At 41.6% G+C, this 25,376-nt stretch overlaps 1 protein-coding gene across 3 annotated transcripts in view; it reads left to right on the forward strand.

Annotated features, from left to right (window-relative positions):
- WDFY3 (WD repeat and FYVE domain containing 3) overlaps positions 1–25,376 on the forward strand; it is a 1,200,521-nt gene that overhangs the window by 1,020,407 nt on the left and 154,738 nt on the right. For all 3 annotated transcript variants that reach the window (XM_069236246.1, XM_069236255.1, XM_069236264.1), the window contains 2 exons: positions 11,481–11,693; positions 18,696–18,843. In XM_069236246.1, the coding sequence (XP_069092347.1) occupies positions 11,481–11,693; positions 18,696–18,843 (361 nt within the window). The remainder of the gene's footprint in view (positions 1–11,480; positions 11,694–18,695; positions 18,844–25,376) is intronic.

Raw genomic sequence — 25,376 nt, forward strand, 5'->3', positions numbered from 1 at the left:
ACAACACTTAGACCTAATACAAATAGAGGTCCAAGCACTGTTAGCAAAAGAAACCATAGAGCTAGTACCTTATCACCAGAAAGGAACTGGGGTTTACTCCCTGTATTTCCTTATCCCGAAAAAAGACAAAACGTTAAGGCCTATTTTAGATCTCAGAACACTGAATCTCTTCACCAAATCAGATCATTTCCACATGGTAGCACTTCAGCACGTAGTCCCCTTACTAAACCAAAGGGAATACATGGCAACACTGGATCTCAGAGATCCGTATTGTCACATACCCATCCATCCATCTCACAGGAAATACCTCAGGTTTGTAATACAAGGCAAATATTACCAATTCAAGGTGTTGCCGTTCGGAATAACCACAGCCCCCAGGGTATTTACAAAATGCCTAGCTGTAGTAGCAGGTCATATAAGGAGACATCACATGCACGTATTCCCATATCTAGACGATTGGCTAATAAAAGCTAACACTCAACGACAATGTCACGTTCACACGAAATACGTAACAGATACTCTACACAAACTAGGGTTTTCTATAAATTACCAAAAATCACATTTGCAACCATCCCAAATACAACAGTATATGGGAGCAACGCTCAACACACAAAAAGCAATTGCCACTTCAAGTCCACAAAGAGTTCCATCATTTCAAAATATAAGATCAACCATGCAGCCAAACCAACAATACACGGTCAGGTTTGTGATGAAACTGCTAGGCATGATGTCATCATGCATAGCTATTGTCCCAAACGCAAGGCTAAACATGCGGCCCTTACAACAGTGCCTAGCAAGACAATGGACGCAGGCACAGGGTTAACTACAAGATCTAGTGTTGATAGACCGCCAAACACACTCTTCACTTCAATGGTGGAACCCTGTAAATTTAAACAAAGGGCGGCCTTTTCAAGACCAAGTGCCTCATGCCATTATCACAACAGACGCTTCCATGATTGGGTGGGGAGCACACCTCAGCAATCACAGCATACAAGGTCAATGGGACAATCAACAAACACTACTTCACATAAATCACTTGGAACTGCTAGCGGTATTTCTAGCATTAAAAGCATTTCAGCCACTTCTAGCCCACAAACACATTCTTGTCAAGACAAACAATATGACAACAATGTATTATCTAAATAAACAGGGGGGGGACACACTCGTCACAGCTGTGTCTCTTAGCACAAAAATATTGACATTGGGCAATTCACAACAACATTCGCCTCATAGCACAATATATACCAGGCATTCACAATCAGTTATCCGACAATCTCAGTCGAGATCACCAGCAAACTCACGAGTGGGAAATACATCCCCAGATTCTACAAGATCACTTCTACCGCTGGGGGACACCAAACATAGATCTGTTTGCAACAAAAGAAAACGCGAAATGCCAAAACTTTGCGTCCAGATACCCACACCCTCAGTCCAAGGGCAATGCTCTATGGATCAGCTGGTCAGGGATATTTGCTTACGCTTTTCCCCCTCTCCCGCTTATTCCTTATCTGGTCAACAAACTGAGTCAAAACAAACTCAAACTAATACTTATAGCACCAACGTGGGCTCGCCAACCGTGGTACACCACACTGTTGGACTTATCAGTAGTACCCCACATCAAACTACCAAACAGACCAGATCTGTTAACACAACACAAACAACAGATCAGACATCTGAATCCAAAATTGCTGAACCTAGCAATCTGGCTCCTGAAGTCTTAGAATTCGGATATCTAAACCTTTCAAAAGAGTGTATGGAGGTCATTAAACAAGCAAGAAAACCCACAACAAGACATTGTTACGCTAACAAATGGAAAAGATTTGTTTTGTACTGCCAAGCTAATAAAATTATGCCGTTAGATGCCTCCACACAAAACATTGTAAGTTATTTACTACACTTAAAGTCAAATCTAGCCTTTTCTTCCATTAAAATCCATCTCACTGCAATATCTGCTTATCTGCAGATTAAACATACAAAATCGCTTTTTAGAATCCCAGTTATTAAAGCCTTTATTGAAGGACTAAAAAGAATCATACCCCCAAGGACACCACCAGTACCTTCGAGGAATCTTAATATTGTATTAACACGACTCATGGGCCCACCATTTGAACCCATGCATTCTTGTCAAATCAAAGTTTTGACTTGGAAAGTAGCCTTTCTAATAGCCACTACATCACTTCGAAGAGTTAGTGAAATACAGGCGTTTACTATTCAAGAACCCTTTATAGAAATACATAAACCTAAAGTGGTTCTCCGTACAAATCCACAAGTTTTAACAAAAGTCATATCACTGTTCCATCTAAACCAAACTGTGGAACTCCCAGTCTTCTTTCCACAACCAGACTCAGTAGCTGAAAGGGCATGGCATACATTAGACATAAAAAGAGCGCTAATGTATTACATTGGCAGAACAAAACAGTTTCGTAAAACAAAACAATTGTTCGTAGCTTTCCAAAAACCTCATGTAGGTAATCCTATATCCAAACAGGGCATTGCCAGATGGATAGTTAAATGCATTCAAACCGGTTACCTTAAAGCTAAAAGAGAATTACCCATTACACCAAGGGCACACTCCACTAGAAAGAAAGGCGCCACAATGGCTTTTCTTGGTAATATACCAATGACAGAGATTTGTAAGGCAGCCACCTGGTCTACGCCCCATACATTTACTAAGCATTACTGTGTAGATGTGTTAGCAACACAACAAGCCACAATAGGACAGGCTGTATTAAGAACATTATTTCAGACAACTTCAACTCACACAGGCTGACCACCGCTTTTGGGGAGATTACTGCTTTGTAGTCCATGCACAGCATGTGTATCTGCAGGTACACATGCCATTGAACGGAAAATGTCACTTACCCAGTGTACATCTGTTCGTGGCATGATACGCTACAGATTCACATGCGCCCTCCTCTCCCCCCCCAAGGAGCCTGAAGCCGTTTTAGTTATATGTAAATAAATATTATTTTACTACACACTATGTACATACATTTCTACTCCATTGCAAGGGCACCTTTAGTATCCTTCCTTTACCAACTTCTACCTCAGTCTTTGCGGGGAAAACAATCTAAGATGGAGTCGACACCCATGCGCAATGGAGCCGAAAGGGAGGAGTCACTCGGTCCTGTGACTCTAAAAGACTTCTTTGAAGAAAAACAACTTGTAACACTCCAAGCCCAACACTAGATGGCAGGAACAGTGCAGAGCATGTGAATCTGCAGCGTATCACGCCACGATCAGATGTACACTGGGTAAGTAACATTTTCCATATAATATATATCATGAAAGCCACCTAGAAGTTTGTCTCGTTCACTGTCTTTTCTCTCCTGACTCCTACATTTTGAAATTATACTTGGTTGTGGTATCAGCAGCTCAGGAAAATTTGCTCTTGCATTTATTGCTTAGGGCCAGATGTACTATTATTCCAATCACAAAAAAAGTGGTTGAAAATTGAGCACTGACTTATTGCAAATATAAGTGGATTTGGAGAACCAACCGACATACTAATAGATGGATTCACAAAATAAAGAATTACCAGTGGTCACAGAATTACTTGCCTAATTAATATTCATTAAATAGGTCAAAGTTTTCAATCCCCAGTGGCTGGCTGCAATCCCATGGATAATAGCCTGTAAGGGACAGCAGACCAGAATCCCTGAGATTGCATTCCTAAACTAAATACTTTGTGGGGTTTTTGTTGTTTGTTTTTTCTTAGCAGCCTGTAAGAATGTGATCACAGTTGAATGGAAGCCCCTTCCAAACTGCTATTCGATATGGCTCACAGAACCCATTTTACAAGTCAGTAAAACTTTTCCCACTCATAAAATTAATTTTGTCCCTTTTGCCGTCGCAAACTCAGCAATTTTGCTAATCACTTGGTATTTCGGTCTCAAAAAGGCTAAAAACATCTGGCCCACGGTTCCTAAAATTGAGCCCATTCTGACAGTCAAGCCAGTTTATTAAATCACTAATGTCATGGGACCTAAACATATGGTGAATGGTAATGATATGAGTGGCAAGGATTTTCCAAGAATTGCAATTTATATATTTGTATATCCAATTTTCATGCTTGAGGTTTTCTTTTTTTTTTTGTAGGCATCAAGATTACCCATATTTGTCTTGAGTGTTTGACTACTCTGCTATTCACAACATGGTGGTGGTTCATCATGCTTAAAGCAAAGTCTCTTAGTTTCGCTATGAACAGTGTTTTTAATGAGTTCTGAGATTACACTGTATAAGCGCATGCATATTTCACTTGGAAACATTGGTGCAACACAGTGTGAACCAACTACATTTAGTGCTGAATTAACCAAACATTTCAATATTGAAAGTTTTGAAGGGATCGATGTATACAGAGGAGATCTACCTGATAAATAACATTCATTCTCCCAGCTGTGAATGCCATGGCTTTTTCCATTCACTGTACTAACCTTTGAAATTGTGTATTTTGTTTTGCTCTATGGCCATTGTATTTTGAGCCTGTAATATTGTCTGAAGGATTTCTGATAGCGCATTGGTTAGTTTGTCATTGTTCCCTACTAGAATCATCTGCCTTTCCTATGGTACAGACTATTCTTTCATGTCCTGTAGACACTCTAAGTGTAAGGACCACATTATTGATCCATTTGACTGCAATGTTCCAGTTACCTAATACAAATGCCAGCCTTGTGGCTTTTTTCTCATTTGTAGTGGAGAAATAGGAGCATCACAACAGACAAGCTTTAAGGGATTTCTGTACACATACATTAGTATATCATAAATCTACCAACTTCTTGATCTCAATAATAAGCAACAGTAAGGCCGTTGTGAGCCAGAGCCATGTGGAAGTAAGTACCGTATGAACAGTTTTAATGTTAGGCCTGTGTGGTGTTTTCAGGTGAAAGTTCTTGGATCGGTTTGACATCTGTATTCTTATCTTTTTTGTAGAGGAGTAATGCATTTCTCTTTCCTGTACACACTAGGTTAACTTTTGTTTTGAACTGTATGGACATTATAATTTTTTTAGCAGGTCTCACAGGTGTCTATGGGGGAGTTTGGGGTTTCAGCATTTCTGCAGGCTAGTGTCTGGATTAATTTCCAGGGTCCAGTTTCTCCACTCAGAGTACAGGAATTTTGAGTGGTGACATTTTAAATGACTTAAAGCATCCATGTTCGTGTCTGATAGATTTGTGATTCACAACTGTTCTGGTGTCTTTAACACGTGACTTAGGGTTTAGTATACATTTTTCTTGTAGCCCTTTTTACCTAGACAGATTTGGGTATGGCTGCCTTTTCTCAATTTGTGCTAGAGCTACACAATTGCTTGTTCTCAAGATGTTTATTCTCATACATTTAAGTGCATTTTTTCATTTCTTCATATTTCCATAAGAATGGTTTGTCAAAAGTATCTCTGATTCTTAGTTGGTGAATCTTCTATAAGATCAAATGTGCTCCTATTTAGCCTGAGCACGTCTTCTAGCATACTCATTAAATGCATTGCATTTAGTGCTGCATATATAGGAAGGCTGGATACCCAGCTGTTTTCAGCATGAGACATTAGCTTGTGAAACTGCAGTCAGAATAGCTGGTGGTCCGTGAACTTCGTTGAGTCTGCTTCCCCTCATTTATATCTTCCACTGAATGAGGAGAAACCCTAGTTAAGTTCCAAATTTTTTGTTTTTGAGAAAGTTGCTGAATCACACTGGGATGGTTTTTCCTTCTAAAGAGAGATTCTCTTCCAGTGAGCGTTCTCCTGGAAGGTTAATTTCAAGAAGTTTCTCTCCTATGTAGATATTCCTCTGTCACTTGAACATTTGTACTGTTGTATTCAAGTGGTGTCCCAAACAAGGCCCAAAAAAACATAAACTCCATTCTTGCAAGAGAAGGTCTTGCATGTCAGATTCCCTCATCAAGCCCAGCAGAGATTCTCCTTAACATGGGATTGGGAGTGAGATGTATATTCAGGACACTGCACTGTTTGGAGCTGTATGTGAAATTGTTAAGCTATGGCTAAGGTGGACATGCTAGAGTATCATATCCATAAACAACAGAAGAAATTGTATTCCAAAAGCCTGGTACAGAGCTTGGTGTTCATTAGTTTCCATTTGCCTGGGAATAAAGTTAGTGATCCTGATTGATAGCACAACTCAGTTAGTCTACATTGGTGGTCTAGTAGGTACGTAACCTTTTCCTTAAGGAGATCTAGGAAATTGAGTATCGGATACACACTGGCAGTCCAGCAGACGTGTTACCTTGACCTTTAGGTGATCTATGAAATTGAGTATTGGACCTTACCATTTTCTGTTCATTTGTGGTTTGTATTCCCCCAGGTTTCTTCTGTGGTTCAACACTTGTAAAATTCTTAAACTTGCCTTCTTAGCAGTCAGGCAGATATTTGTTAAATATTTGTGTTCTGACTTCTTTATATGGTGCATAATGTTTAATGAAATGCCTTAAAGGTCTGCCTTAAAAGTTTTAACTATGAACCAACTGCATCTGGCTAGATGCAATTCAGGGGGTTCTGTTAAGGTCCACTCCCCCCCCCCCCCCCCCCCCCCCCCCCAATAACCTGATTCAAGAAGTACTCCTCATTTTCAGTTCTCTTTTTGGAGGGTTAATGCAATTCAGACTTTTAGGAGTGACCTTTCATTAAATGTCTTTCAGAAGACAAAAATATAATTGGATCCTAATTTACTTTTACTAGTGGTGATTTCTTAATTTGAGATCAGTTTGTTTAGCGATATTGCAATATGTATTTGTTGTAGCTAGCTTCTGAGGAGGTTTATAGGTCAAGAAAGTTTTTTTGCATACACAGCGTGCTTCACAGATTGGTCATGATAAAAAAAAAACAATACCTAGATGAGATTGGCAGCCATTATATGTAGTATAAGGACACTAACAAATAAGATGGATCTAGGTTTGATATAGTATACTGTATACAGATTACAGTAGTGTAGGTGGCAGCTGTGGAATGCTTTCTTACCCAGACAAAAAAAAAACTGAAATTAGGCTAAAGTAACACAAATGCAACTGACCCTCAAATGATAGCCACTAAGAGTAATGATCAACTTAGTACATAGGTGACTGGAGCGAACTGCAGTGTTTATTTTAAAAAGGTGGTTTTGAGGAATGATGTGTGGAAATACATATTGTAAATTATGTCAGTTATTGTAAAACTGGCAAATTTGCTCTTAACAATTTTCAGTTAGGCATGTTGGATACATCTAAAACATTGTTTGTTGCATACACGCAAACCATTAGCTGCTGATAAACAAATACATAAACAGGTCTAAAAATGCGAATAGACCACAAATACTTTGACCTACTTTTATTACACTGTCAAAATCAGTAGCAATTATCTATAAGAACCCCAGGAACTATTTGTAATCCTTTGAATAAAGGGGTACGAGAATTGTAAGGATCCTTTCAAGTACCACTAATTAGTTTAAACATATATGTATATATATATCAATTTTAAAGGTGAGCTTCTTTTATACAAAAAACCTTTTTATATAAATATACTGCTGCATAAAGCATAGTTAAACCAACAATTAACTACATAGATTAGTTTTACAATATTTACAGTGCTCTGTGTGGTGAGTGATCAAAAGGTGCACGAGTGAGAATAACATATCGAACAAAAAGCCCCTTATTGTGATGTGTGAACAGCAACAGACCAAAAGATGGCCAGAAAAGTAATCCAGTTATGAAATATCCGGAGCAAAACAGCAATCAATAAATGAATAGAAGAACTCACAAAGCTCCTTACTGGTCATCATAATTCCACAAACAGTCTTTTTGATGATGATTGTCAGTGACGTATCGACTCAAAAGTATCAAATCAAGGGACATTTTCAGGACAGTCTAAGTTAGAGAGCACATAGTAGATTGTATGAGGTAGAAATATATGTATGCTAATGAGATAAGGAAACCATGGACAATTAGAAAAATTATATATAGGTCTCCATAGGTCAAAAGTGCTACCTGGGATTCCAGTGGAGAAATATCTGTGTAAAATAATCATGTAAAACAAAAATTAGGCCTAGACGGACAAGAATATGGACCAAGGTGCTTTGGAAGTCAAGGTACACATTTGTGCAACTTACAGAGCAAATGAAGAAAGTTGTGGTTAAATAAATTAACGTAAAAGCACAATACAACATGTATGAATTACAGTCATTCATATAGAAAACATATAGACCCAAAGATAAAGGACACAACACAAGTATTGGGTGACCAGATATAAAGCCCTATCAAATTAACGAATGCCATTCATCTAGTGAGTTCAAGTCCAAAGTGGTAGAAGAACACTTCATGATCCATTTGGACTCATAATGGTTCAATAGTGTCTGTATGTTCCCTCCCCTGGCAGGCAGTTTGACCTTATCAATCACTTGCCATGTGAAGGAATTTTCAGAGTGGAACTTATCTATGAAATGTGTCACCAAGAGTGCATTCTCAACTAATGCAGCTTTTATGCTGAATAACATGATAATTGACCTTTTGTGTTGTTCGGCCTATATATCATAAGTTGCAAAGGCAGAGAATTGTATGTGGCACATTACCATATTGGAAGAATTTACTATCCAGAGCTTATGCACTTACAGATAAATTCCCACATGTGAAATGCCCTTCTGTGGAGGTAGACCCAAGAGCGAGGCAGTACTGGCTAGTGCAGAAATCCAAAAAATGGCCTTCACCTGAGGATCATGTTAAAGTTTGTCTCGACAGAGTGAGAACAAAGTGGCTTTGTTGAGCAATCACCAGGTTGTAAGGATATTACAGTGTTTCTTTATAATGCTTGAAAACCTTCTGAAAACTGGGATTTAAGGAGTTACACAAGCAATACGATTGGTCTTCTTATTTGGTCTGGGGGGAAGGAGGGCTTCCCTTGTGCAGAACTAAGCTCTTTTAAGTTCCCTGGAAACCAGGTGTTTCAGATAACCTTGTTCTTTTTGAGTTTGTTGGATAGCACCGCCGCCTCTCCATTTGCAGTTTCTGCTAAAATGCAGAAACTGGCTAAATGGGAGACAATCTCTCCTGTATAACACAGTGCCAAGTTTCATAGACTTTAATTGTGAGGTCTAAAAACAATAATTACTCACTTCTGGGTATAGGTGAAATGTAGATGTATGTGGGTGGTGTTAAGCCACTCGGTGAATTAGGCACGTTCAGGCTCACTTCCTCTCCATATCATGAAAATATCTTCTATGTAGTGTTCCCGTAGGTGAATGCTGTTCAAAAAGGATTAACTTAATTGAGCACTATTTGTTGCTCAAAATTATCCACATAGAGAATGGCGAAGTTGGGTGCAAAGCATGCTCCCATGGAAACTCAGTCTGTATCCTTAAATAGCAAGAAGTTCTTCCTCAAGGCAATTTCCAGGAGTGACACTAGACAAAATGTAGATACTCGATGAGGAGCTGGTCTAGATTCCTAAAGAAAGTTAATTATATCAAGATCCTCAGTCGTTGGGATGTTCGTATAAAGGGACTTGATGTATAGACCAACCAAAAGATCCAGTGTGGTGTCAAAATTGGAGTCCTCAATTTAGTTAATGAGATCCATCATGTAAAACTCAAATAATTTCCCTATAGGTTCCAATATAGACCCACAGCCAGAGACGGTGAGGGTCTCAGGTGGATGTGTAATATTTTTGTGTAGTCTTGGTAATATATACATATAATAAGTATTCTTGGAGTTTTGTTATTTACAAAAGGAAATTCCTTATGACTAAGGAGCCCTGCTTATTCACCAGCCTTAGTCATTTCTATGACACTTTTTTGGATACCTTTAGTAGGATCACTTCTTGAGGGTAAGTAATGTTGGCCTTCATCTCTCCTTGTTTGTTTACTTCTGCATAGCTTGGAAGTGTCCAGTGCTCATGCGGAAACGCTGACTGTCAGATTAATTCTTTGTATGGGTTTTGACATTCTGGTAAATCAAGCGAGTGCCCTTTTTATCACAGAGGGAGGTGATATATTAAATGAGCCTCTTTCTCCTTGAAGTGATCACTTCCTTCTCTTCCTGTTGTTAACATCAGTTTAACCACAAGCTGATTTACTTGGCATTTTTGACGTTGCCTGCCATTATCCAGTGGACTCAGTTCCCACTGATTCAATCCTTAGAACTCTTGAGAACCATCAGTTATCGATACTTTGACATTCTTGAATTACACTCTCTGGTCATTCCATTTCATGAAACTATAATTAATAGGTTTCTGGTTCTCATGTGTATCATTATATTTTAGGTTGATTCGTCAAACATACCCTTTTTCATTTGCTCAATCAGTTGCATTTGTGTATACCAGAGAATTTGATCAATTCTTGTGCTTCCATGCATAATTTTAGTTCTACATGATTATATTGCGGGGAAATCTCTCCATTGGAATCTTGGGTAACACTATTGACCTATGAAGACCTATATCTATATTTTTCTAGTTGACCATGTTTCTCTTCTCATTAGTAAATATAAATTTCTACCTCAGAAGATCTACTACGTGCTCTCTAACACAGTCTTTCCTGATGATGACCCATGAATTGACGATTTGGGATAAAATACTGCGTGCAATTATCAACAAAAAGACAATTTGTGAAATTATGGTGACAAGGGAGGAACTTTGCAATTTGTTTCTCTTGCATTGATTGTTGATCTGCTCCAGATATTTCATAATTGTATTATTTTCCTGACCATCTTTTGGTCTATCGCCTTTCTCACTAATCACAATAAGGGCCTTTCATTTCGTTTGTATTCTTTCTCACCGGTACCATGTAATCAATCGCCACATAGAGCACTGTAAATACTGTACACCTGATCATATGTACTTGATTGTTGGTTTAACTATGGTTTATATCGCTGTATTTTTTAAAAAGCTTTGTGTATGAAACAAGGTCTTCTTTAAAATTGAATTACACATGTATGTGCAAAGTTGATACTATCTGTGCTATCTGTGAATCGTTTAAGCTAATTAGTGGTATCTTGAAGGTTCTTGTCCTTACAAAAAAAATCAATAGCGATAGCAGACACATTCAGAAGAGCTTACCATTGACTGTATAATCTTCAACTCTTAGTGGAAAGCCAGACATCAGCTGATTTATGGAAAGAGCAGTTTGGGGAAAATGGTTGTAGCGTGTGATGTAGGCTTTTATCTGTGTGAACTGTGCATCACTTGATGTTCCTTATTCCACTGGCAACCACTTTGTGTCCCTTATGTATAAGTAGAAAATCAAATGCACTTGTTTCTAGCTTACAGGCTTGACATGTTTATTGTGTGTGATCTTTACTTGTGTTAACTTGCAATTAAAACAGATATTGCATGCTCTCTCCGACAGAGGAAGTACAAGGGATTAAAATATGTTGCTAGTAACTACTTTTATCTGTATGAAATGCATACTGTTTGTTCTACTGAAACAATATTAACAAATATGCTTCCTCTGGCATCTACTATTAAGAATCTCTGCTGACCCTTTCTGTATGATGATGCTTCTTTGCCAATGCAGGCCCTGGAGTGTGATTATGTGAGCGCACATCTGCACGAGTGGATTGACCTGATCTTTGGGTACAAGCAGCAAGGTCCTGCAGCAGTAGAAGCTGTCAATGTCTTCCATCATCTCTTCTACGAAGGGCAGGTGGACATTTACAACATCAATGACCCCCTGAAGGAGACGGCAACCATTGGATTCATCAACAACTTTGGACAAATACCCAAACAGGTTACAGTGCCTTCAAGTACTGTCTTCTCTTCACTGCACTCTTTCTTAAAATAGAGGTGCTGGCATGGCAGATGCTAACTTGATCCATGACAGTTGAGGTTTACTTTGTAGTTAGTTAATCATGGTTAGTAACTGATAATTAAGTACTGTGGTAACTTTTTCATTTGTGAACCAATGTTAGCAATGAAACCTGATCTGTTTGAGTACAGGTGACATCCCTTGCTGTTTCATAATGTAATGTTGTCAATAGGGATTAGCCAGAAATTTAAAATACCTCCCTCTTAGAACTAAATCTCAATGACACACAGTGAAAAAACAAGTTACTTACATGTACACTATGGTTCTCCAGTGTTGATATCTTTTATAGAGTCACATGCTTGAATCAAGCCCTTCGTCATGGTGGGATTCCCACGGTAAGAGTACTAAAAGCTGTGCTAACGCCTTAGCATTCATCTCCAGTGTAAAATCAATGCACATTGTTAACCTGTTGGCATTGTTTTAATACACCCAAACTTTAACCAGTAAGAGCTCACACCCAGAAGCACTCATACTCTGTGGAGCCACCATACCTCAGATTTCGAGCACAAGTGTAATACAAGCTTAAAAGGTCTGAAATGGTGAGCCTTAACGGGGAGGAAGGAGGCATGCATATGAATTTATAAAAGATATCAATATCGCAGAACCACAGTGTACAGGTAAGTAACTTTTTTTTTTTCTCCAGTATTGTATCTTTTATAGATTCACAACCTTGAATCAAATTAGTTCGCAGTATCAATTTAACCATGGCGGTGGGTAAAGAGAACCATCCCACCATGAAAGAACTTAAATAAGAAGAGTAAAACAAAGCACATTGAAACTGTAGAGGCATTGAAGAAGCAACACAGCAGCAAGCAATAACAATAATTGAAAAATTTGAGAACACAGTAGATGTAATAACAGATATGGGCTGAAACTGAAAACCGCATATCTTTTGAAAACCGGCGTTGCAGAGTACCCTGTCGAACTGCCTCATCAGCTTTACACCAGGAATCCAAGCAGTAGTGCTTTGTGAAGGTGTGGGCATTAACCCTCATCCCCACCCTGCAGATGTCCTGTAGTGACGCTCCTGCAAATAGGGATGAAGACGCTGTGATCTTACGGGTTGAATGAGCCTTCACTTTAGCAGTAGGCAGATGTCCTGCCTTTTCATGACAGAAGACTATAGTCGCCAAGACCCAGCAAGCAATGCTAGCCCGCGATAAATCTTGACCCTTTCTTGGATATGAGAAGAAAATGAGCAGTTGACTTGATTTCCAGAAAGCTTTTGTTCTTTCCGCAGGTGAGGACGATTCATAGGAGAACTTTCCAAGAGAGTAATTTCAAATCAGACATGTGAAAAGGTTCAAAAGGAAATCTCATAAGCTGTGATAAGACTGTGTTCAGCTGCCAAAGAACAGGAGGAGGCTTGACCGGAGGATAAGCGCCCGAACAGACCTTTCATAAACGCCTCCACCAATCTATTGGACCATGAAGATAACTGCCCAGAGCACTGTCTGAGCACCATCTGAATCTATAAAACGCAGCTAGATGCACCCTAATGAATGCATGTATGAGACTTTATTTGGCTCGATGCAGCAGATCGGGGAGAATCTGCTCAGGTGTAGAGGAGAAAAGGATGGTAAGACTGAGAAGCACACCATGAGCAAATCTCTCCACTTTGCAGAGTAGTATTTGTTTGTAGAAGGAGTATGAGCATTATGGAGAATTGAAGCACATTCTTCAGAAAGGCCTGGAGCTCTGAGTTCAGTATGCTGATGAGCCAGGCTAACAAGTTGAGAGCTTGAATCTGTAGGTCACTGATAGGAGATCCTTCTTCGGTTGGAACTGAATGTGCGAGCACTCTGAAAGGTGAAGAAGCTCTGTGAAATTAAACTGTCTTAGCCACGCCAGGGCAATGAGAATGAGAAGGCAAGGTTTTTTTTTTTTTTTGTATGACCTTTGGAATGAGTGGAAACTGGGGAAATGCACATGCGAACATCCCCATCCAAGAGAAGTGGAAGGCAATCCCCAAAGAACCTGGTTTAAGGTATCTGCTGGTGAAAAATGTGCACTTCTTAATAAGTTGTGAAAAGATCTTGGGTTGGGTACTCCCAAGACTGAAAAACCTTCTGTAACTGACTCTGGTTGAGCTCCCACTTATGGCATTGCTTGTCTGTTTTGCTGAGGGAATCCGCCTATTCGTTCTGTGCTTCTGGAACATGCTCTATTTTTAACACAATGTTTTTGGTTAAGAATCATTTTCATATCTGTTGTGCTTGAGCTGACACAACCTGTGATTTCGTCCCTCCTTGTTTGGTGAGATAGAACATGGTGGTAGTGTTGTTCATTCCCACCAGTACCTTAGAGTTGTGGATTCTGGGAAGAAAGGCCTGAAGGCCTAGAATAACCACCTTCAGCTCTAGGTTTGTGTGTGTCAATGCTTCCTGAAAGGACCACTTCCTGTGAACCTCTAAGTCCTGCAGTTGAGCTCCCCAGCCTTGTACGGGGGTGTCTGTTGTCATCACCACATGTGATGTCACAGGAAGTAGAGAGAGACCCTGTGAGTCGTTGTTTCTGATAATCCACCAGGACATCACTAATCTCATCTTTGGAGTGATTGAAATTCTGTCCTTGAAAGATCTGCAACATTGAGTCCACTGTGCCTCAATCAGGTCCTGAAGAGGTCGCATGTGAAGGCAGCAATTCGGAATGACATCATCCTCCACAGTAAGAATTCTTACTGAAATGAACTCTATTTAAGAGAAGGATGGCATGATCGCTTGTAAGCAAGAAATCCTGTCTTCCGTGGGAAAAGCTTTTGACAACCTTGTGTCCGGGATCGCTCCTAGGAACACCGTCCACCTGGATGGAATGAGTGATGATTTTTCCTTGTTGAGTTTGAGGCCTAAGAATTGAAAGAGCCACATAAAAGCCTATGTTGACCTTTTTGCTGAAAGAAAAGTGGGATCCTTTATCAACCAGTCGTCCAGAAATACCTGGTGAGCTGAATGTATGAGAGAGGCTGCCACTGCCACTACCACTACCATCCATTTGGTAAATACTCTGGGAGCCAAACCTAACCCGAAAAGGAGCACCTTGAACTGGTAATGGCACCCTGCCACCTGAACCTGGGAGTCCTTGGGTACTTCGGATGTATCGGAATAGAGAAATATGCGTCCAGTAGATCTAGGGACGACAGGTAGTCTGTGGAGTCCACCAGCTGCAAAATCTCATGAAGAGATAGCATCCCGAAGGGCTGTTTTTTTGTTAACTTGTTTATGAGCCTCAGATCCATCACCTGCCTCCACTTTCCTGACTGCTTCTTGATGAGGAAGAAGTTGGAGTAGAAACCTTGATTTGCGCTGATTGAACGGCACTTCCTTTATTACCTCCTTGGAAAAAAGCAATCGAATTTCTTTCCTCAAAATTGGAAGATGAAAGGAGATGCCTTGCGCAGAGGTAGGTTGGGAGGCTTTTGAATGAATTCCAGGGTGTGACCGCGTTAGATTGCATCTAACACCCATCTTTCGGCAGAGATGAGCTTCCAGTGATTGACGAATTGGAGAGAGGGTTGTCGAATTGAAGTGGGACTGAAGTGACAGGAGCCTGTTTCACTTCATTGTCTCCTGTTAGTATCCTGTGTCTTTCCTCCCGCCAAAGGACAGTGACGCACTAGCTGTCCGGAATACCAAGATGTTGGTCTGTAGGACTGGGCTGAATATTGTGGTCGAAAGCTCTGTTTTGAGTATGGTTGAAACCTCTGCTGAACCTATGGTTTGGTATTCAATGGACCTCTGCCCATGCCCCGAAAGGTCTGTAAACGCATCTCCTGCAAGGTGCCCAACGATTCTGCAGTCTCAGTATCAGCCTTTATGGACTGCAAAGCCTCATCAGCATGTTTCCCAATCAGGTTCCTGTCAAAAGGCAAGTCGAGGATTTTGGCTTGCACATCTGGGCGAAATATAGTTGCTTTAAGCCTTCCTTGGCATTGCAATACTGACGCTCTAGCCATTTATCTGAAGTCTGCGGAAGAATCCTCCATGCCACTTCAATGATTTCAGACAAGGCCTTCTCTCCTTACATTAAGATTTCCTAGGTTTCCTTTGTTTTGTCTTTTGGGAGAAACTCCAATAACGATAAAATATCAGACCACATCTGAAGGTCTTGTCTCCCAAGGATCGCCAGAGCATTGGAGGCTCTTATTGAAGTAGCACCCATGGCAGATAACTGCTTTCAAATATTATTTCGCTTGCTTCCTTCTTTAGCCAGAAGAGCCATGCACAGCGTGGGCAGGTTCTTTGCTCTTCTCTGAGCAGCCTGCATAATGACAGAGTCTGTTATAGGTTGATCAATGGAGCATCTAGGTGAATTGTCTGGAGCTTTGTATTTTTTTATCTAGCTTTTGGATAATAGCAAATATTGATTGCCAGATACAGTTGACAATAGGGATAGCATGAGTTGTGTGCTGCGCTCCTGCCTTAAAATCATAGAGGAAGCACTCTGTCTGTTTAGCTGGCAGAGGTAGGTCAAATCGCTTGGATGCTCTTTCAAGCAGGTCATGGAAACTACCAATGTCCGCTGGCGGAGAGTCCACTGTAATAGGAGTAGGAGACACTGGCATTGGTGTCACATAATAATCCCACTCAGGCTGGTCACTAGGATTTAACTGGATCGCTCCCTCTTCTGGCCGCTGGTCACCATCACTGTCCTGAAAAGTATCTGGAATAGTAATCATTGGTGGTACAGGTCTTTCTTTTTATGGCTTGGGTATACTCTGTGGCTCAGGAGTGGTTTCAAGGACTTCCTAGGTGTAGGCTGTTTAATGGCATTAGCATATGGGAACTTCTTAAAATAGTCCTTCATCATGCGCAAGTCTGTGACTAGTGTGACTGGGGTTGCATTAGCTGGCTCTTGCCCCTGGTGCAGCTCTTCCGCTTGCTCTTCATACCGATAGTGTTCTTGGAATGTATCATATTCTTGGGCAGATTGATGACCCCTGTCAGAGAAGGAATATTCGCCCTCAAGATATGTTGAATGGTCAGGGTCTGCTTCCTCATCCTCCGTCTCCTTGCACTGATCATTCAACTGGGAGGGACTATATGCAGCACCAAAAAGACCTTCATCCCTAGATTCATGAAACTGCAGTAAATGTGCTGGAGGCAGGGGTGAGATCTTTGAAATGCCCTGTGGCAGAGAAGAGCCTTTACTAGAAATGTCAAAGTGTCTTTTTCCGCCATTGAAGGGATCATCAACAGGTTCGTCGATGACCTAAATCCGGCAGTAGCCTTCATTGACAGAACAGCTGTGGATGCGACTGTCGCTGTTGAAAACTTCACCGTTGGAGATGTTCTTGTCGATGACGCCATCATCAGGGTCTTCATCGGTGATGAGGAAGTTGTTCTGTTTGTCAGTGTAGTTGAAATCACCGTCCATTCCCATGTCAGCAAGGACACTCTAGGTGACATGGTAGATGTAGACAGCACAGTTTTCGCCTACGGTTCCATAGACTGATGAATTTTCTTTTAGATGGCTCATTGAATGGAGTATCAGGAGCAGGTATGGGTGATGAAATAGACTTTTCATGAGAAGAAGGATCAGCCAGCTCCTTGCTTCTTTTTCTCTCAATACTGGTCTCCCTACTATGAGACCTGGATTTTTTAGAGCCTCTGTCCGAGGATGAAGATTTCCCTTTTTCTGGTCTTTGAGAAGGAATGAGCCCTCTACTCACACTCTGAATCCATCAGTCTCTCTTCTTTTTCTGCAGCCACATGAGTAATCTACCCTCCCGGCCTTTGAGGGTTTAACAGAAAAAGTACAAAAGTATTTGCAGTCTTTAGGCTTAAGTTGAGGATTAAGGCACTATAGTCACTCTTTGTGGGGGTCCTAAGAACAGAGACTGGACTTTTCACAAGTCTTACAAGGCCTGAACAGCCTTTTCGTAGCCTTAGGCATTCTGCCAAAGACAGCAAAACACACTCCCTCAGATGTTCTTTTGATGTTTGAAGATAAAATGAAGAGCTGTAGTTCAAAGGTTTAGCAGTGAAACACTGACTGAACAGAGCTCAGGGAGACTCCCAAACACACACGCGGTAAGAAACCTGAGGTATGCTGGCTCTGCAGGGGGTGAGTGCTTCTGAGTCTGAGCTCTGATTGGTTGACATTTGAGTGTATTAAAACAATATGAACAGGCTAACAGTGTGTTTTACATTGGAGATAAATGCCAAGGCTTCAGCACTGCTTTTAATTTCCTTACCGTGGGACTTCCACCATAACGACAGAGAAGATTCAAGCATGTGAATATATTAAAAAAATATAATCCTGGAGAAGCAAAGCGACCCTCCCTCGACTAGTTCCATTCATCCTACATCCATCATTCTACTCATTCATCTTCCCCCACCTTCCATCCACCCTCCTAATCGTGCATACTTTCACCATTCCATTCTTCCATCGTTTCACACTGCCATCAGTCCTTTCACTGTTTTACTCATCTGTTCATACATTTAGCCATTCTTTCATTTATCTAGCCGTCCTCCATTCTTTTGAATACCCTTTCATAAATCAATCCTTCATCCATCTTTTCTTCCATCCTTGCCCCCTTTCTTGCTTACTTTCATCTATATTTTAACTTTTCCTTCTTTCTATTTTGGTTCCTTCTTTTACATTTAATTTTTCCCTTTTACCTTTCTCTCTCATTCTCTTCTGTTTGCTGCCTCACCATTTCATTGTTTTCATAAAGTATTTTTTAACTCCTTGAATTAACTTGATTCACTTAGCTGCCCTTCTCCCCCAGTCTCAGTTCTCATCTGATATCCTCTAAACGTGCCTTTATGAGGTTTTTTTCCAGCAGAATCTAAAATGAAACTATTACATTTTTAGTTGGTCGTTTTGATAGCCCATCTGGTCCAGTGGCAATCCCCATTTAAGCAGTTGTTCATGACCCTAGTGTTGTCAACACATTAACATTTTACTTTTTCATTGTAACAGTTGTTCAAAAAACCTCATCCACCAAAGCGTGTTCGAAGCAGAGTCATCAATGAAGTTGGTGGCATAGCTCCCCCATTAGGTTCCATGTGTGACAAGACGTTTTTCCACCACTTAGACAACCTGCGGCCTTCTTTTGCACCTGTCAAAGGTAATCATATTTGAATTATTGTTCTGTTATCTTTATTGGTCATCATTCTTTCCTGTAAACACTGTAATCAAGTCATCTTGCATAATGTATTTCTGGTCCTGTACATATAATACTGTCACTAAACACAGTCTGTAATTTACAGACTACATTTTGCAAATGACAGCTGTTTGATTGGTGTACGTCTTAAAGAATTGCAAAACTCAATTCACCGGAAAAGACAATGTGCAGCAGGCCAGATGATCCTGCTTTGTAAGTTCTGTAAACTTTCAAATGCCAAAAGAACATGCTGAAATAAATGGGTGCATCATGGGACATACACAATTGCAATAGAAGCAATGATATTAAACACTTCCCTGCAGTAAACATCTTTTGCAAGATCATCCCTACAACACTTCAGTTGTTAGACTTTGAAATAGCATATTTTATTGCAGAATTTGCAATTTCACATTATTTACATGACTCAATACCTTTTGTTGCACAAAACATCAGCAAGCAAGCTTATTATGCACGTTATTCAGGTTAGGTTATGCATGGACCACTACAAAATCATTCTGCGGAATAACCTCTTCCGACTGGAGCTCCCTTCATGTTGTCTTAGGATCCTCAAAAGATTTCCTCCAGTTTCACAAACAGTTTAAAGGGTTATTTTTTAAACTCTGCTTGAACTAGCTGCCTTTTGTTCCTCTGATAGCCTCCTGCAACTCTCACCTTTTCTCCCTTTACTTTTGCCATCCTCTTTCCTCCTTTCTCACTAACTCTGTGCTTTGAGTCTTAACCAGCTTTTCTCTGCTCCCCACTTCATATTTGTTTCATGCATAATTACTGAAAATCATTGCTCGTATTCAAAACATAATTTTAAAACTATGTTTACAGATTGAGCTGAGAAAAATACTTAAAAATTTCATACAGAATTTTGCATACTGTGTTGTAGCCCAAGTATGTCACCTGATGAACATGCTAGGTGGCAATGTTCCAAACATCACCAGCACATTCCTGCTACAAAGGGTCAACCTTTTTTTAATACAACCATAAACCTACAGTATGTTGTCTGGTCCGATGCCCAATTTCCTCAGCACCTGCTACTAGTATTGCCAGTGCAAGTAATCAAATGCCTGTGCTATGTCCAAGAATAATAGGGCCGTTTCCTCTGGTTTAGACTGTGTGGAGTGGTAAACATGGGCCAGTTGGCGCAAACTGTGTAGAGTGCTGCATTTAGGGATACACCCAGATTTGTCGGAATGTACTAATGATGAAAGGTGAGGAAGAAGACGAGAGGCTGGAACACTACTCAACAGTTTGACATTGAAATTTAATACGGAGATTGGCCTATTTGCAGAAGGCGTAGTGGGGTCCTTACTTGGCTTAGGAACCAGGAGTTCGATGGCATCTGTAGCTGTAGATACGCATGTTTTGCATAGCTCGCCATCTGGTGTTGGGTCGGAGTGTTACAAGTTGTTTTTCTTCTAAGAAGTCTTTCGAGTCACGGGACCGAGTGACTCCTCCTTTTGTCTCCATTGCGCATGGGCGTCGACTCCATCTTCGATTGTTTTTTTTCCGCCATCGGGTTCGGACGTGTTCCTGTCGCTCCGAGTTTCGGAACGGAAAAACAGCTAAATTTCGGAAAATTTTCGTCGGTATTGTTGCGTTCGAGATCGGCGTAGTTAGAATCAACACCGCATCGAAGAGCTCCGGAGCCCTTCGGGGTAGTTTTCGATCCCCGTCGGGGCCTACTCGGCCCGACCGCGTGTAGAAGAACGCCGATGGAACGGACCCCGTTCCGTTTCTGTCCCAAATGCCACAAAAAATACCCCTATTCAGACCAACACTTGGTCTGTAACCTGTGCCTGTCACCTGAGCACAGTGAAGACACTTGCGAGGCCTGTCGTGCGTTCCGGTCCCGAAAAACACTCCGAGACCGTCGAGCCAGAAGACTTCAAATGGCGTCCACGCCGACAGCGCACCGAGAGTTCGAGGTACAGGAAGAGGAAGAAACCTTTTCGATACACGAATCGGACTCCGAGGAATTCGACGATCCACGAACCGTGAGTAAGACGTCGAAAACCACGCATAAGAAGATTGTCAAGGCCCAGGGGACGCCACTGCCACCAGGCCATGGCTCCACCCATAAATTCGGTGACCGACCGTCGGCACCGAAAAAGGCCCAATCAGTGCCGAGACCGTCCGACTCCGGTCGAGACACCGGCACGCAGCCTTCTCGGGACCGAGAAAGTGCTGGAGACATACATCGACACCGAGATAGCGGTGTAGACACGGCTCGACGCCGAGACAGCGGCACCGATGAAGATCTACGCCGAGATGTTTCGACTCCGAAAAAGAAAAAAGCCACCTCGGAGCCGAAAAAAGATGCAGACAGGGTTTTGGTGCCGAAACAACCTGCAACCGACCCAGTTTCAGGCTCTTATACCGAAGAGCAATCAATGACCTCCCAAATGCGAAAGCATAGGTTTGAGGAAGACCTGCAATCCACCGATGTAGACCATACGCAGAAACGTATTTTTATACAGCAGGGGACAGGAAAGATAAGCACCCTTCCCCCTATTAGGAGAAAGAGAAGACTGGAATTTCAAACTGACCAAACACCACAAACAAAAATGGTGAAAAGGGTTACTCCGCCACCCTCTCCTCCACCTATAATTCACGTCTCGCCAGCACAAACTCCATCACATTCCCCGGCTCACACCACCATGAGCCAAGGTGACCAGGATCAGGACGCATGGGACTTATACGACGCCCCTGTGTCAGATAACAGTCCGGAGGCATACCCTACAAAGCCATCACCACCAGAGGACAGTACTGCATATTCTCAGGTGGTGGCTAGAGCAGCACAATTCCACAATGTAAGCCTCCACTCAGAACAAGTCGAGGATGACTTTCTATTCAACACCCTCTCTGCCACCCACAGCTCCTACCAAAGCCTGCCGATGCTCCCTGGTATGCTTCGGCACGCAAAAGACATCTTTAAGGAGCCGGTCAAAAGTAGGGCAATCACACCAAGGGTGGAAAAAAAGTATAAAGCGCCTCCTACAGACCCTATTTTCATAACTTCGCAGCTGCCACCAGATTCTGTTGTTGTAGGAGCAGCTAGGAAAAGGGCCAACTCCCACACATCTGGGGACGCACCACCCCCAGATAAGGAAAGCCGCAAGTTCGATGCAGCTGGAAAGAGAGTCGCAGCACAAGCTGCAAACCAGTGGCGCATCGCTAACTCACAGGCACTTCTTGCGCGCTATGACAGAGCCCATTGGGATGAGATGCAACATCTCATTGAACATCTACCCAAAGACCTACAAAAGAGGGCAAAGCAAGTGGTTGAAGAAGGACAGAACATTTCAAACAACCAGATACGCTCCTCCATGGACGCAGCAGACACAGCTGCAAGAACAATAAATACATCTGTGACCATCAGAAGGCATGCATGGCTACGAACGTCTGGGTTTAAACCAGAGATTCAGCAGGCAGTTCTCAATATGCCATTCAACGAAAAAGAACTGTTCGGTCCAGAAGTGGACACGGCGATTGAGAAACTTAAAAAGGACACAGACACTGCTAAAGCCATGGGCGCACTCTACTCCCCGCAGAGCAGAGGAAATTACAGCACCTTCCGCAAAACACCCTTTAGAGGGGGGTTTCGGGGTCAGGCCACACAAGCCAGCACCTCACAGGCAACACCATCCAGTTACCAGGGACAGTACAGGGGAGGCTTTCGGGGCCAATATAGAGGAGGGCAATTCCCTAGGAATAGGGGAAAATTTCAAAGCCCCAAAACCCCTACAACTAAGCAGTGACTCACATGTCACTCACCCCCTCCACACAACACCAGTGGGGGGAAGAATAGGTCATTATTACAAAGCATGGGAGGAAATCACTACAGACACTTGGGTTCTAGCAATTATCCAAAATGGTTATTGCATAGAATTTCTACAATTCCCTCCAAACATACCACCAAGAGCACAAAATTTGTCAAAACATCATTCCGAGCTCCTGGAAATAGAAGTTCAAGCACTATTGCAAAAGAACGCAATCGAGTTAGTACCAAACACACAAATAAACACAGGAGTTTATTCACTGTACTTCTTAATACCAAAGAAGGACAAAACGCTAAGACCAATCCTAGACCTAAGAATACTAAACACATACATCAAATCAGACCACTTTCACATGGTCACACTACAAGAAGTGTTACCATTGCTGAAACTACACGACTACATGACAACATTAGACCTCAAAGACGCGTATTTCCATATACCAATACATCCATCGCACAGGAAATACCTAAGGTTTGTATTCAAAGGAAAACACTACCAATTCAAGGTACTGCCTTTCGGTTTAACAACCGCACCAAGAGTCTTTACTAAATGTCTAGCAGTAGTCGCTGCACACATCAGAAGGCAGCAAATACATGTATTCCCGTATCTAGACGACTGGCTAATCAAGACCCATTCGTTAATAACGTGCTCACAACACACAAATCAAATCATACAAACCCTCTACAAACTAGGGTTCACAGTCAACTTCGCAAAATCCAACATTCTGCCGCGCAAGGTACAACAATACCTAGGAGCCATAATAAACACAACAATAGGAGTAGCCACTCCAAGCCCACAAAGAATTCAAAATGTCAACAACATCATACAACGCATGTATCCAACACAAAAAATACAAGCAAAGATGATATTACAACTCCTAGGCATGATGTCTTCATGCATAGCCATTGTCCAAAACGCAAGACTGCACATGAGGCCCTTACAACAGTGCCTAGCATCACAGTGGTCACAAGCACAGGGTCGCCTTACAGATCTGGTGTTAATAGACCGCCAAACTTACCTCTCGCTTCTATGGTGGAACAATATAAATTTAAACAAAGGGCGGCCTTTCCAAGACCCAGTGCCACAATACGTAATAACAACAGATGCTTCCATGACAGGGTGGGGAGCACACCTCGATCAACACAGCATACAAGGACAATGGAACGTACATCAAACAAAACTGCATATAAATCACCTAGAACTGCTAGCAGTTTTTCAAGCACTAAAGGCTTTTCAACCAATAATAGTTCACAAATACATTCTCGTCAAAACAGACAACATGACAACAATGTATTATCTAAACAAACAAGGGGGGACGCACTCAACGCAATTGAGCCTGCTGGCACAAAAGATATGGCGTTGGGCAATTCACAACCAAATTCGCCTAATAGCACAATTTATCCCAGGAATTCAGAATCAACTCGCAGACAATCTCTCTCGAGATCACCAACAGGTCCACGAATGGGAAATTCACCCCCAAATTCTGAACACTTACTTCACGCTCTGGGGAACACCCCAAATAGACTTGTTTGCGACAAAAGAGAACGCAAAATGCCAAAACTTTGCATCCAGATACCCACACAGGCAGTCCCACGGCAATGCCCTATGGATCAACTGGTCAGGGATATTTGCCTACGCTTTTCCTCCTCTCCCTCTCCTTCCTTATCTGGTAAACAAACTCAGTCAAAACAAACTCAAACTCATATTAATAGCACCAACTTGGGCAAGGCAACCCTGGTACACAACGCTGCTAGACCTATCAGTAGTACCCCACATCAAACTGCCCAACAGGCCGGATCTGTTAACACAACACAACCAAACGATCAGACACCCAGATCCAGCATCGCTGAATCTAGCAATCTTGCTCCTGAAATCCTAGAATTCGGACACTTACAACTTACCCAAGAATGTATGGAAGTCATAAAGCAAGCCAGAAGGCCATCCACCAGGCACTGCTATGCCAGTAAATGGAAAAGGTTTGTTTGCTACTGCCATATTAATCAAATCCAACCATTACACGCAACCCCAAAACATGTAGTGGGTTACTTGCTTCACTTACAAAAATCTAACCTAGCTTTCTCTTCCATTAAAATACACCTTGCAGCAATATCTGCATACCTGCAGCCTACCTATTCAACTTCCCTATATAGGATACCAGTCATTAAAGCATTCATGGAGGGCCTTAAAAGAATTATTCCACCAAGAACACCACCTGTTCCTTCATGGAACCTAAATGTTGTCTTAACTAGACTTATGGGTCCACCTTTTGAACCCATGCACTCCTGCGAAATACAGTTCCTAACATGGAAGGTTGCATTTCTCATCGCCATTACCTCTCTAAGAAGAGTAAGCGAGATTCAGGCGTTTACAATACAAGAACCTTTTATACAACTACACAAAAATAAGGTCGTCCTAAGGACTAATCCTAAATTTCTACCAAAAGTTATTTCACCGTTCCATCTAAATCAAACAGTGGAACTTCCAGTGTTCTTCCCACAGCCAGATTCCGTAGCTGAGAGGGCACTACATACTTTAGATGTCAAAAGAGCATTAATGTATTACATTGACAGAACAAAGAGCATCAGGAAAACTAAACAGCTATTTATTGCATTCCAAAAACCTCATGCAGGAAACCCAATATCAAAACAAGGTATAGCCAGATGGATAGTTAAATGCATCCAAATCTGCTACCTTAAAGCTAAACGA

Source organism: Pleurodeles waltl, chromosome 1_2 (genome assembly GCF_031143425.1).
Source record: "Pleurodeles waltl isolate 20211129_DDA chromosome 1_2, aPleWal1.hap1.20221129, whole genome shotgun sequence".
Taxonomy (NCBI): Eukaryota; Metazoa; Chordata; class Amphibia; order Caudata; family Salamandridae; genus Pleurodeles; species Pleurodeles waltl.